The sequence below is a fragment of the Macrobrachium nipponense genome, chromosome 30 (assembly GCF_015104395.2).
Source record: "Macrobrachium nipponense isolate FS-2020 chromosome 30, ASM1510439v2, whole genome shotgun sequence".
Taxonomy (NCBI): domain Eukaryota; kingdom Metazoa; phylum Arthropoda; class Malacostraca; order Decapoda; family Palaemonidae; genus Macrobrachium; species Macrobrachium nipponense.
This window is the reverse complement of record NC_087218.1, coordinates 53,820,977-53,835,736: the sequence shown is the minus strand read 5'-3', so window position 1 is coordinate 53,835,736 and position 14,760 is coordinate 53,820,977. Positions and strand designations below refer to the sequence as shown.

At 36.0% G+C, this 14,760-nt stretch overlaps 1 protein-coding gene across 14 annotated transcripts in view; it reads left to right on the top strand.

The window, feature by feature from the left end:
• LOC135202514 (mitogen-activated protein kinase kinase kinase 13-like) overlaps window positions 1-14,298 on the top strand; it is a 150,948-nt gene extending 136,650 nt beyond the window's left edge. For 11 of the 14 annotated variants that reach the window (XM_064231957.1, XM_064231950.1, XM_064231951.1 and 8 more), the window contains 12 exons: window positions 2,646-2,899; window positions 3,419-3,608; window positions 3,938-4,129; window positions 4,653-4,811; window positions 5,109-5,376; window positions 5,851-5,970; window positions 6,246-6,352; window positions 6,579-6,756; window positions 7,142-7,414; window positions 7,562-8,394; window positions 8,603-8,786; window positions 9,456-14,298. In XM_064231957.1, coding sequence (XP_064088027.1) covers window positions 2,646-2,899; window positions 3,419-3,608; window positions 3,938-4,129; window positions 4,653-4,811; window positions 5,109-5,376; window positions 5,851-5,970; window positions 6,246-6,352; window positions 6,579-6,756; window positions 7,142-7,414; window positions 7,562-8,394; window positions 8,603-8,786; window positions 9,456-9,608 — 2,911 coding nt within the window. In that variant the 3' untranslated portion in view covers window positions 9,609-14,298. The remainder of the gene's footprint in view (window positions 1-2,645; window positions 2,900-3,418; window positions 3,609-3,937; window positions 4,130-4,652; window positions 4,812-5,108; window positions 5,377-5,850; window positions 5,971-6,245; window positions 6,353-6,578; window positions 6,757-7,141; window positions 7,415-7,561; window positions 8,395-8,602; window positions 8,787-9,455) is intronic. The other 3 variants (XM_064231954.1, XM_064231952.1, XM_064231953.1) reach the window with 3 other exon arrangements.
• Window positions 14,299-14,760: the final 462 nt, after the last annotated feature.

The following is a 14,760-nucleotide window of genomic DNA, read 5'->3' as shown; positions in this document are numbered from 1 at the left end:
TAACCCGTTATGTATCCACCTTTGCGGCGTGTTTAGTACTAGCCCGTTGTGGATGACCTTGAAAACATAAACAAGAGACTATATTATCATCTAGATAGTGACACCCAAGAAATACTACGTCACTGTGTAGGAAATGTCTATTATTTAGATTCATGTAGTCACATAGTAATGGCACTTCCCATTAGGTGAAGTGGAGAATGCTTCGTCTGTGTAGCACCCAACCTAACCCTTCCCTTACCCGTTTCCTTCCATTCTGATGCCAAGCTTTGAAGTAGTCCCCGCCTCAGATCTTCTTCTAGACTCATAACATTCCTTCATTCTCTCTCTCTCTCTCCACGCATTTTCTTTTCCTTCTGGCCTGGGCAAGAAATATGCACTAGTTTACCAATAAGATCATAAATAAGATCATAAAGATTACTCTCAGATTGGATTGGGTAATGGTTTAAGTGCTTGAAACGGGTTGTTCGTGCTTGATAGGAAATCAATGCGTAGTTACGTAACCGCGTGACAGGTGTAATGTTCTTGAGAATAACCTCCTCTGTTCTCTCGTATGTTAGTATCAGCTTTCGACATGTGATGCTCGTGTGTTAGGCCGTTGTTTGTGTGTGGGGTTAATTAGTATCTTCAACTTCCCCTATATTTCATGACACACACACACACACACACACACACACACACACACACACACACACACACACATATATATATATATATATATATATATATATATATATATATATATATGTGTGTGTGTGTGTGTGTGTGTGTGTGTGTGTGTGTGTGTGTGTGTGTGTGTTAGGCCGATGTTTCGGTGTGTATGTGGGTATGTTAAATTATTATCTTCAATTCCCCCTTTAGTTCATGATATATATATCATATATATATATATATATATATATAAGATATATATATATATAATTATATATCTATATATATATATATATATATAATATATATATATCTGATCATTGAAATGCATAAAATTCTGATTCAGCAAAAGAGAAAGGACTGCTATATTAGGAGGCACGACTCATCTTTCGAGAGGTGTTTCATTCAGCAAGATCAAGCTGTTTCCCAAGCTCTATATTGTCAATGATTATCCCTGAAGTTATTCAGAACCGTCGTGTTGTGGCCGCTGATGCAAATAGCACCGCAGAAATGGAATTCTGGTCATAGCAAGAGTTTTAGATCAATACTCATGTGCAGGAATTTCGCGTCGTAGAATGCAACAAACCTATCGGCTTATAGTGTGTCAGGTTTGCATGATGAAAGTCTGCGGTAAACGAACAGGGTTTTTAGAACTAGGAAAATTTATCTCTCTCTCTCTCTCTCTCTCTCTCTCTCTCTCTCATCTCTTCTCTCGTCTCTCTCTCTCTCGCTCTCTATCTCTCTCTCTCTCTCTCTCTCTCAGGGTCAGAATACGTTCTCACACATCTGTTTATATCGTTAAGTTTCTCACGAGAGAAACTTAGATAAACCTTGTTGTGTTTAATGACGCGTGTTATGGTTAGTGCTGAAACTGCTTTGCACATGCAGCAGGAAGGATAGAGAGAGAGAGAGAGAGAGAGAGAGAGAGAGAGAGAGAGAGAGAGAGAGAGAGAGAGAGAGAAGGAAGAGAGAGAGAGAGAGAGAGAGCGCCTTTGACTCTGGAATGCAACTATAATGATAGCGGTCTTCAACGGAAGTATCATTTGGCCGAGTTGGTAAATAAATATCATTTCATAGTTACTTGATACTCAGTACATCAGCAGTCATGTGACACTTTGGATGTAGCCTAATGATGCGTGTAGACTTTTGGCTGCAGTGGTTTAAAAGAGATGTCTTTGTAAATAATAATAATAATAATAATAATAATAATAATAATAATAATGAAACCCTCAAAATTACTGTGTATAATGTGTTTACTTATAAGTATTTACATTTAATTTACTCAACACTCGAGTGCTTTCAGGCCCTATCTGTGGCCCTTTTTCAAGAGATGTGTAGGTTGTCAGCCGTGAATGCTGACTGGACTATTTAGTGAAGTTGTGGGAAAGTTCCTTGTATAGTGCCAAAGGATTTCAAATCTTACGACTAATTTGTTTTATAATTCCAGTGGGTTTCAGATTTTTTTTTTTTCCAGTAGGTTCCAAAATATGATTTTCCTTTTCATCAGAATTTCAGATGTTTAAGAACTGGCAAATACAAAATTTAATTCCATGTACTACTACACTTCCAGCAGCTTCCAGAGTGGAATTCCATTTATGATTTTAACAGGTTTCTGAATGAAATTCCAAATGTGATTCCAGCAGGTTTCAGAATGGAATTCCAATTATGATTCCAGCAGGCTGCAGAACGGAATCCATACATAATTCCAAGAAGGTTTGGAATGGAATTCCAATTATGATTCCAGCAGGTTTCAGAATGGTATCCATTTATAATCCCAAGAGGCATTGGAATGGAATTCCAAGTATGATTCCAGCAGGTTTCAGAATGGCATCCATATATAATTCCAAGAGGCTTTGGAATGGAATTCTATTCATGATTTTAGTAGGTTTCAGAATTCCATTTATGGCTCATAGCAGGTCTCCAAAAAGATTCTTTGTAGTACTACATACCTTTTCTTTGAGACAAAAGCTTCACCAATCTTCTGTGTCTCCTTCCAGCATGCTGCGGATGGAAGAGGAGCTCCACAACCTTCAACTTCATTCGCAGAGATCGACGCCCTTGGAACCCCCGGCTTGCCTCCAGCAGGATGGAGGTGAGGGAGGGGGAGACACAAGCCCAGATTCCCCCAACGGAGTCCAAATACACTACAGAGACGGCCAGAGAATCAACTGGTTCGAGGGTATCATCGGCTGCCTGCGACCAGTGTGGACCATCCTCGGCAAGGCAGCTCTGAGCGAGAAACAGTCACAGTGTAAGTGGCTTTTGTGGTTTTCAGGTTTAGGGGCGTCGGGGGGATGTTAGCAAAAGGGAAAGGGGTTGAAGGTGGGTTTAAAATAATCAAACAAACACATGAAATACTTTAAATAATATGTATGTACAGTATACTCAAACTATAGTCATTGTAGGCCTTTTGTAAACATTCACAGTTCTTCAGGCTGTAAAATCATTATTACTTTTAGATTGGTTTAAAATCACAAAAGTATACTGTTGCTTTTTTAGTGGATTGTAGATTGTAATGTACCAATTACATGTTTTATGTTTACAGTTTTCATGACTTATTTATTTTCCTTAAAATATAGGAGGAGCAAGTGTCCCTTCTCCTGGCTGTACTGATGTATACATGTACTATATGCTTGGAAACACACTCATGTCAGCATAGTATATATTTGCTGTCACTTATGTGCGTATTTATTTATTTGATGTTAACTGCATTGCATATTCATTGGTTTTCTCTACCCTTAAAACCAATTTCTGCTCTCCACCACAACAGCAGCCGACAACTGGGAGATCCCTTTCGAAGAAGTGTCAAATCTTCAGTGGCTAGGATCTGGCGCCCAGGGTGCCGTTTTTCGTGGTCAACTCCGGGGGAGCTGGGTCGCCATTAAGAAAGTTCGGGAAAAGAAAGAAACTGACATTCAGCATCTTCGCAAACTTAATCATCCCAACATTGTCCAGTTCATGTAAGTCTTTAAATATGTTCTGTATGTTTTAACTATTTACACCAAGAATATAGAAATTTGTAGGGATGTTAAAAATGAATATGTACTACCTTCATTGCACTTCCCATGTGCATGTTTGCCTGGAAATCACTAATGGCTAGAGATATAGAATGATAGTTTTAATTATAAAATATACTGTGTTTTATGTAAAGTAGTTTTACTGTCATAAAAATTTTTCTTCTAAAAGGCAGTGTATATAGACTGAAAATATATTGCAACAGGGTTGAAGTCTTTCTGCATCACATAATAAAATTTGCACATCATATAATCACGCTGACCTCATTTCACAGGGGTGTTTGCACAGCTGCACCTTGTTACTGCATCGTTATGGAATACTGCCCCTATGGCGCCCTTTACAACCTCCTGAAGGATGGAAGGGACATACCTCCTGACAGGGTAGCCAACTGGGCCAAGGAAATTGCCTCCGGTATGAACTACTTGCACCAACACAAGATCATCCACAGGGATCTCAAAAGCCCCAAGTAAGTGTTCCTTAAGCCTCCTGGAGACCTTGAATGTTTTTCTTCACTTTCATGCATATTTTGATTGATTAAGTGTACATTACTTGGAAGTTAGAATCCTATGAATGCAGTGTTTATAAAAATGTTACACATAAAACATTAAAAATGTTCGACAATTACTTACAAAGCTATTAAAAATGGTTGGAAATTATTTATGAAACTATTTTTAAATTATTTATAAAACTTGAAATTTTTTTAAATTATTTAAAAAAACTATCAAACACTTTGAAATCATTTACAAACAAACTGCAAATGTTTAGAGATTGTTTTTCTTGCTTGTGGAACTAAATCATATTTTAATGTTTCAATAATGACATCAGTCATGATACTCATTCTTTTGCTTATTCAGTGTTCCTCTAAATCTTTTTTCAAAGAATTTTGCAATTCATAGAGTTCCTGTAAATTTAGTCATTTTGCTTGCAGTAAATTTTTTCTTTACATCATTTATTGGTATTGTTACTATATTAATGTTATTTTTCCGTAGTGTTTTAATTGGAAGCAACCAGGAAGTGAAGATCAGTGACTTTGGTACGTGTCGTGAGTGGAATGATGTCAGTACCAGAATGAGCTTTGCTGGAACCTTGGCCTGGATGGCCCCAGAAGTTATCCGAAACGAACCCTGCAATGAGAAAGTGGATATATGGTAAGAGTTATTTCACTCTGCCCATTTCTTTTGGAACAAGTTTTGAGCAGCTTAGTGTAGCAGTGCCAGTGAATGCTAATAAAATTATTGTTACTTTAAATTGATGCTATTAATGATAACGGCATTACTTCTGCTATTGTAAATATTCTTGTAAATGCAAGGTATTATTTCAGATGCATGGATTTTACCATTTAAATTCAGTCACTACTAAGGTAAAAATTGCTTTTCTTCACTGCACCAACTTTAATGCCTACAGATGACTATCTTAAAAATCACTAATCAATTACTTCGCTTCAGGTCCTTTGGTGTCGTTTTGTGGGAACTGCTGACATGTGAGATTCCATATAGAGATGTGGATAACTCAGCCATCATATATGGTGTTGGTTCCAATTCCCTACATCTTCCTATTCCAAGTACCTGTCCAGATGGATTCAGACTGATTGTTCAGATGTGCTGGAATAATAAGCCAAGGAACAGACCATCCTTCAAATACATTCTGATGCATCTTGACATAGCAGCTGTTGAAATTCGTAGCACACCTCCTGAAACATACTTCAAAACTCAGGTTAGCTTTTGTTCTGTTATTTTTCTTGACTTCTTTTTGACCTTTTTGCATGGTATTATCCTTTACATCTTATCCGAAGTCATTATCTTGTGTGGTGAGAATCCAGCATTTGTTGAAATACAGCAAACTCCTGTATTCGTGTTCTCACGGTTCACAGGGTTCTCTATTGAACATATTTAGGCATTATTCACGGAAAATTCTCTTATTCACAGTACATATATTCCTCACTGAGACAATTCACTAAATACTGTATTTTCATATCATTTTCATCACTAAATGCACTTATGTGATAAAACTAAGTATAAGCATTATTATAGGGGTTTTTGTGTTTGTATTATTTAAAAAAAAAGCATTTTTCAAGGGGTTTAAAGTATTACTGGATTTGACCATTTGTGGGGGTATCTGGTACACATCCCCAGTGAAGACAGGGGTTGGTTCACTGTAATTATCTTCATTATCTTCATTTCAAAACAGATGTCATGGAAAGCAGAAATTCGGCAGCAAATGGCCTCGATGAATTCCAGAGGATCGCACATTCCTCACATGGAGGAGGACTTGGTTAAACGACGGCACGATGAACTGAAGCATGCACAGGTAACACTAAAATTATAATTTCCTTGATTTCAAAAAGTTTAAAAATTGATTTTGATTGATCTTTCAATCATAGTTGAACAATATTTAGTGGCCTCCTATGTGTTCCATATTTCACAAATGGCCTGTATAATGTTTGAGAGAAAGAATACATGTTTCTAAACATGTTAGAGATCTTTTCTTATATTATCTTGTCACATTTATTAGGATCCAAGATATGTATTCCTTACATTGTTTGAGGATAAACTTGACCATTTTTCTGTAACCTGTCATTTCAGGACATCCGAGAGCACTGGGAACGAAAACTGGTGATAGCCAATGATTTGTACTTAGAACTCTCAGCAGCTATGCTACAACTTGAACAGCGGGAGAAGGAGTTACTAAAGTAAGCAATTAGGCCTTTGACATAATAATGACTCTTAAGGTTAAGTGTTCACTCCAGAGAGATTATTTTTACCTGACAATTGTACTGCATTGGTAGGCATTGCTAGGTTCTGAGTCTGTATTTGATCAGCATTTTTTGCATAAACTGTCTAGGAGTTTCAATACAAATTTGATGATATATTGTGATATATTAAGATTGATTGAAGACAGTCAATATAAAGGTGCAGGTCCTCTTCCAGGCGGGAGCATGCGAATCAGATTCACAAAGGTAAACGGAGAATAGTTCGACCTTTGATAAAAGCACAAGAACGCCTCCATGCGCGGAAAAGCGGTCAGTTCACCTCTTCCAATCCAACCAGTCCAGAAGCACCAACAAGCAATACGCTGCCTCCGAAACTAACTTCAGTAAGTAGTGTGTTGTTACTGCTGGGATGAAAAATATCTCAGTGTAGTATGCTTTTATTACTGCCTGGGTAATGTAATGGACTACTGTTGCACCCCATTTTTTATCAGAATGTATATTTTTGCTGTAACAATCCCTTTCCACCACATCCTTACTCATTTACCTATATTAGGAGTTCATTGTCTCAATAATATGACTGGGATCTTATAAGAGAAACTTTTTCTACCTAAATACCTTATAAAAGTAGAATCAACCATATAAACTCCCTTGATCTTATTTTATATAATAATACTTGCACATAAAAAGTATGGTGTTGTGTAATAGTTTGTAGAGTATCAGCTTGATTGAAAATTTGATTCTCTATTGAAAATTTGATTCCCTTCACAGCAAAATCGCTCCAAGAAACCATTATACACTGAAATGGGGAGCAACAATGTTCCGCTGTCAACAACTCGTCCAGCATCATTGCATGTCACTCAGACCCATAGTAGAATTTCCTCTCCATCTCATGGGGGAGGGACAGGAGGGGATACAAATCAGGAAACAGAGTTCGTTCGGAGTTCGAGTAGGCGCCGTCGTCATCAGAGAAATAAAAGTCATGGAGGGGTTGTGGCTTATATAAGTTCCAGCCCCAGACATAGTCCCGTGGTTGATAGAAGAGTAAGTTCCTGTTAAGTATTCTATAGTTCTTGTAAGAACTCTTAAAAGTGTCCATATCAATGTGAACAGATAAGTAATACTGTATATTTTGCTTATTCATTTTTCCTTTTGAGTTTATGAACCTTGTAATCTTTTTTCTCTGACCAGGGTTATAGCCTAAGTCCAAGCCAAGAAAGAGTACCTGTACTTGTGGATTCAGGCACTCAAACAGACCATATGGACATGAGCGAAACAGATACCTCACCAATAAAGACACCAGGGCCACACAAACCGTCCACGCTTCCTCTTCAGTCGGAGGAAAAGGATACTGGAGAAAGCAACCCTCCGTGTGGCCACACAGCGCTTGAAACTAGTCCTAATGGCAATACAATTCCAGAGCAAAGTCCTTGCTGTGAACATTGTCCCAGACAGCAGTATCGGCGATTTACCTCAACTGATTCCAACGACTCAAATAAAAATTTCCCCATTTCAGACCCAGTTGTAGCTAGGTTAAGCGAAGGTAGACAGAAGTACACTATTGAAGAAACTCTACAGATTCTCAATAATAATGAAGATGATGTAGACATTCTTCATCAACTTGGTGACAAGTGGGATGCTATAGAGAGAGTGCTCGCGGATAAAAAGGCATTGCCAAATGGCTACGTACGAGTGAAGCACAGTCCACTGAGAGTGTTCGATAAGTGTATTCCAGAAAATGGCTTCCCCGAATCAACTTCGTTGGACATTGTTCAGTCCAAATTAGAGGGAATGTCACAAAGTCAGTCTTCAAATGCTACAAATGAAACTGAAGAGGAAGAAAAACACTCAAGTCTTGACCAGGATATCCTTAACAGAAATTCTGACATGGTTGCATCAAGTGAAATTGATTCTAGTCACGATTCAGTTGGTCACGAAGTATCAGCATCTGAAGAAGAGGATGAAGATGAAGATGACTGTGATGATGGATCTCTAGACGGCCACTACCAAATAAAACGCAGATGGTAGGTCATGTTATTGAAAATTTGCTTTTTGGGTAGGGTATGTCAATTTTCAAGTAGGTTACATCCTTAGTGAGTAATTCTAGTTAAAACTGACAGTACGTATTAGAACTTCATAGCATAAATTATTGAAGTTCCACCAATATTTTTATAATTTTTTATGGTGTATGTTCCATATACACTTGATAAATGTCTGCAATGACTCTTTCAGCTTCATGCGTCGTCCAATACCGAGAAGTAAGAATCATCGTTCAGTGTGTATGACTCGCTCCATTCAGAGCACCCAAAGCTCGGAGGGAGGTGTATCAGAAGATGAGGCCGGGCCATCAGCTAGAGGACTTTTCTACACTCGCAGGATTGGTCTTCATGATGGTCGATTTCCTTTACGGTTAATGGTAAGTTCCTAGTCTGAATTAGGCTGACTGATATTTCCTGATGTACATAGGCATCATGATATTGATCATTTTAATGATTTGATGAAACACCTAGGGTTATGATTAATATTGTGTTGAAGCCAGTATTGGTTATGCGCTATTTTCGTTGGTGAGTTTTTATAAAAAATACTATAAACATCTACACTATTTGTGTAAAACAACAGTTCCTTGTAACATACACTTCTATAAGACCTTACGTACTTGACTTTGAATAACATCAACAACACTTAGGCATGTTATATATGTTAAGAAAAGAATATGTCTTTAAAGTGGACTTTATTAAGTTAACAATAGTTTTTTAATTTGCAACTATGTAAGATTTCATGTATAGTCTTTTTGTAGGAGTTCATGTGATCAAATATTTAATTAACCTAAAGAATTTGCAGCTCATTGGTAGAGTCATTCTTTTGATTTACATTATTTATTTTATTCAGGATAGTTCCAGCTAAGCTGTTTAGAAGACTATAGTTAGCTAGTTACAGGTCTGAGTGAATACCCTAAGGTTGATAAAGTGGAGTAATTGTATGTGTATATGGTTTCCATAAACATTTTGAATGATTTGGTGAAGACCTATAATTGCTAGGTTAAGAATGATATACAGTCATGTTTATTCTTCTTGTAACTTTCCAGAATGGCAGAGCTGCATCCAATGACAGTGATACCTCTGATTCAGATGAAGAAGAGGACAATGAAGAGGAGGATGCCATCAGCGTCAAGGCAGCAATACCTAACACCCTTGTAGACATCAGTAAACCTAGTGCAACTGAAATCCTTGACAGTTAAAAGTAAAAAAGTAATCTACATATAACTTACAAAGAGTTTCAGTCAGGACTTCTCAGTGACTAGATTGTTGGTGGTCTCTGCTTTACAAAATGGATCATTCCCTACAAAGTATAAAGCGAAGTTTCGGATTTGAGAGGACTTATTGCCTCAAATGGATACAAATTACATTAACAAACTGAAACTGAGTGCAATATTAAAGAAAAGTCAAGAGACGTGCATTAATTCCCTTTAGAAGTAAGTCTGTTAAAGGACTGTGAGGTGCTGGAATCTTATTTATGGCCGAAATGTGTTTTTCTAACAATACACATCCGGAGAACAGTGTAGCATCATATTCTGATGTTGTATGTTATATAGTAAACAGTACTCCTGAAATACTATTATATGTTTGCTTCATATACAGTAACTTCCAAGATTATTACCAACAACTTCAAAATAAAGTTTAAGGTTACCAAAATAGACAATTGCATTTACAGAGACTTTCTTGCATGCCGGAACTTATTGTTCATTCAATATTAACTATTATTACTCTCAAAACCTCTTGAGTGTTCAACCTAAGTACAGTATATTCTTGTTCAGTAACCTAGGGAATATCCAGAAAGCGCACATTCCTTCATTACTCTCGGAAGATGGAAAGCACAACGTGGTGTGGACGGGTTCCAAGACATTCCAGATCCATAGACATTGTAGAATCGAGTGCGGCTAGTTCACCTAATGCATCTATAAGTTTTGAACAGTTTTGACAGTCAAGCTTGTATTTCAATTTCATGATTGTTGTATTTATTTCAATTTTTTTCCTTTACATGAGTCATTTTACAGTTTCTCGTTGACATTTACAATGTTATGTATTATTTGTTATTTTTATTTAGAGGTTTTTAGATGAATGGGCATACTATTCTTATTCCAAACTGTGAAGTGTTTTGTATCATTGATAGTATTGGTATGGCATTTGTACATTACAGTAATTTAAGCTTTGATTCATTATTTATGCAACGTTATGGTGCAGTCATTTGTTAAGTTTGAAAAAAAAAACGGTTGGTTGTGTTTGTCTTACTCTATTTCTAGTCTGGAGTAAAAAAAAAGAATAATCTCAAATTCTGAAACATTGACTGGAAGTGAGGCAACATCAATATTGCTAGTTGTATACAGTACCTAGTGGTTAAGGAAAGTTTCATTTTGAATGAAAACCTGACATTTTCCACATGGATTTTCCAGAACGATATATTACATTAATATTATTATTATTATTACTGCAACAAATCAACATTTGTAAATACCCTGTTTGACGCGATCGTGGCATTTTCATTCTGCAATTGCCAGATCCAGAAACGAATTTTGGCCTCCTCGAAAGAGTTTGGTGACGAGAAAGTGCAAAGTGTTGTTTCAGGATTCAGGTATGATGATAACCTCAAAGATGTTAATGAGTACCAAATGAGAAATTTAGTATATGCAATTATAGTGGTGTAATATTGGCATGTACATATAAACTGCCTTATAAAACTAGTTACAGTACCATAGTTATGCGACAGTACGTGGATTGAAGTCGTGATTGGGAAGGGTATCTACCATAATAAGATGAGATGATGAAGTTTGTAGTCATTATAATAGAATGATTATTCTGGTTATCACCCATACAATTTTATATATGACAACAGCCTGTTAGCGGTTATTTTAATATAGCAGTACTATATTGCAGGAAATATGTGTAGTTGAATGAAATTAGATACTCTGTATTTTATTAGTAACTAGTTATATAAGTGTTCAAAATTGATGGACAGATAAGATAACATAATAATTCAGGTGTGAATTGCAGCTATACATCCAGAGCTTGAATTTGTCACATTTTTATCCATAATTTGCTCCATTTGGAGCATTTGGTGATCTCATATCAGTACCAGGTGAGTTCCAAAGTACTGTATTTAGAAACTGTTTCTTGGATTCATGTGAAAACATGAGCAGACAACTTATCACTATATATATATACAGTATATATAGTTATCTCAGGCAGTCGCATATACTTGTTTGGCTGCACTTGATGTACAGTAATAACTTTCTATGAGTACGTATATTAAAGTGTAATGCTGCAGGCAACGTTTCAGCAACTTGTGAACCATTGCTTATGGTTTACATGTTGCTGGTTATCACAAACAAAAAATGTACAAGAAGCAGTTATGTGAGAAATGCAAAGTACATATATCCATAAGTAACCATTGCAGTTTTGGTAGCTGGTAAATGAAAAGGTGATAGGGTAAATGAGAAATGTTGCAAGTGACGTGTTTTGGGTTGCATACTATTGATTCAGTAGGTCTTGTACTTTTCCTAATATCCTCTCGTCTTTGTATATATGAACAAATCGCTGTAGTCACTGAAAGTTTAATCTTGATTTCCCGATGCCATTACATTTAATTGCTCAAGGCACAGTGTCGTAACATGCAAGAACTTTTATTCGTGAATTGGCGACTAATTTTAACAATTAAACAAATTCTAGTACCCTTTTAGTTTGTGTGAAAGGATATTTGGAATTTGCTCTATCCCAGGATGTGTGGTTGATGAGTGTATGATGGTACATTTTACTGTACAGTAAGTACATGCTGTATAGTGTATTCAGTGCCAGTTTTATATCGAGAAATACAGTATCTAGTTTTATTCATTGTATCAATTGGTGGTAACACTGTGTATAACTGATACTGTTGTTTTTAGTTCTGGTCTTACAACACCACTTCAACTTTGTCACTATAACACACTTTGATTTCACATTCTTGGAAGCTGTGCTTACTAATGTGGAAAAAGAGTATTTATAATGACACTGGCGATTAGGAGTCGGAGAACTGTACCTTAGGGTAAAGTAAGGAAACTGCTATAGATTCTGATGGTATGGCTGTTATTGACAGCACAAAAGTATTTGTGCCTATTTTTGTGCTGTATCTCTATATGCATGTGACTCATTCATAGGGAAAGAAAAGGAGAAAATTGTACATTTTTGGTAAGGTGTAATATAGGAGCATGTAATTAGGAAGCTCTTTTATAAGAGTTGTATGTAAGAGATGCTGAATTACACTTTTGATTTGAGGTAAAGCTTTATTTTATGTCATTTTTCTTCAGTACTGAATGTCTTTGTTATGAGATGAAATTTAAACCACAAAGTTCTTGTTAAAATTGATGTATTTTAGTTTCATATTAAGAAATATGAAAAGTGGTTTTTTTAACGGGTTTTAAAGTTAAAATGTTATTTGCCATATAGATATTGTTTTAAGAGTGTCAGTGATTATTGCATGTACTATAGGGTACTTTTGTACAGTACTTGAGGTCATTCTAACCAGCCTGTCGCAGTGAAGGTTAATGCCATTGTACATCTAGCTGGAATATGTCCGGTCTTTACAATTGTGAAACTAAGATGAAAAAAATTAAATTATATTCATGTACATAATATGTAAATTTTAGAGAGTGAGTAGGTTTGGAAATATCTTGTACATAAACTGTATTCCAAATATTTTTGTCTCCTGTTCATATCTAATTATGTATAGCACTGTGTTTACTGAGCCACTAAATTATCGCTTAAATTTGACAAGGGCTTCTGAGAATCGTATGTATATTTATATTTATCGATTCAAAATCATTCTTGGAAATCTTTGACCCATACAGTACCTATTTATTGTTCGCCCTTCTTGGGCGGAAGACCTAAAAGTGGTAGTAAGACTGTTAAAGATAATCTTATTATATTTAAACCGAATAATTTTGTTGAGACAAATCAGGTTAATTTACAGAAATTTAACTTTGCGCTACTGCCATAGAATCATTCATTGGTAATTAAAGGTAAATAAGCATAAGGTGCCAAATGGAAGTGAGGAATTATTTGCATGAGTTGGCAGTGGGGCTTTTATTTGCTGTGAAAAATATAAAAATTCTCCCAGAATCACATTCCCTCTCATCTACAGCTGTGTTATATATGTTTTATACATCTGTTTTCTATTCTTAAAGGTACAACTACAGTGACTTACTAAAGAGATGCTCTCACATCAAGTAATTAGCATTTATCCTTGTTCCCCTTAATTTCCTCCAAATGTCTCTTTCAAGCCATTTTCAGTGGTGGCCCTGGCTTTGAGTTTTGGTTTAAGGACTTTTCTTTCCTAGAGGCTACTTACGACTCAAAGTTGTCAATTTAATATGAAACTTCATCATGTACTATGAAACCTTTTCAAGTTTATCTTTTTCTACTCAGGTAAATGTTTTAGCAGTCAACTTTAATTTCTTGGTTAAATTTCTCAATTTTTTTGCAGAGGTAACCCACATCAATTCAATTCCTGGATTCTTATTGGAACTTAACCTCAGGCCACAGAAATCCAGAGTTGCCACTGATTATCTCATATTCCAATGTAAAACATGTTGCCTTCATATTCTGTAATATCTGGAGAACCGACGTTTCTCTATATTTCTAAGTATATGGAAGTGTGTTTTTTATGGAGACACTGAAACCTTTCCCCTTGTTTATATTCTTAATTTATTGCTCTCTTTCTCTTATTCTCTGCCGTTTTGCCCAATATTGTTTGACACCTGTTTCCTTCTTACGTCATACTTTCTCACTCTGACCTAAAGTCTCGTTCCCCGGACCTTCATGCCCCCAAGTCACTGTTTTGGGGAATATGTCTGCTAAGGACAAATACTCGACCCTCAAAATAAATGTGAATTACAAATACCAGTGGCTTTTCATTGAGTTAAATTCCTTATGTTGTTGATATTTTTATTTGTTAGCTTATAGATTTGTCCAAACAGCAGATTCCCTTTTTTTTTTCAAGTCTGCAGTGTCAGTCTTTATAGCAAATTACCATTCAGTATCTTGCTTTTACGGTACTAATAATCATGTTTTCTGGCCATTATTTTTAACTTACAAAAAATTGAAAACCTGAGAATTCCACTTAATGGAATGTATATAAACAAGCTGAAATATATCAGTAAATGGCTAGTGTTAGTTGCTAAGTGTTAGTTGCTAAGTGGCTTAAATTTTTTGTAATGCTCTGTTATTCATTAAACTATGTCAATTAAAATTTCAATGACTGACAAATTATGGATTTTGCTGTTATACTTCACTTGTCATGTCATGTGATACGTGTAGTATAACACAACAAAAAAAGTAAAATATGGGCTGAAGTTCCTTTGA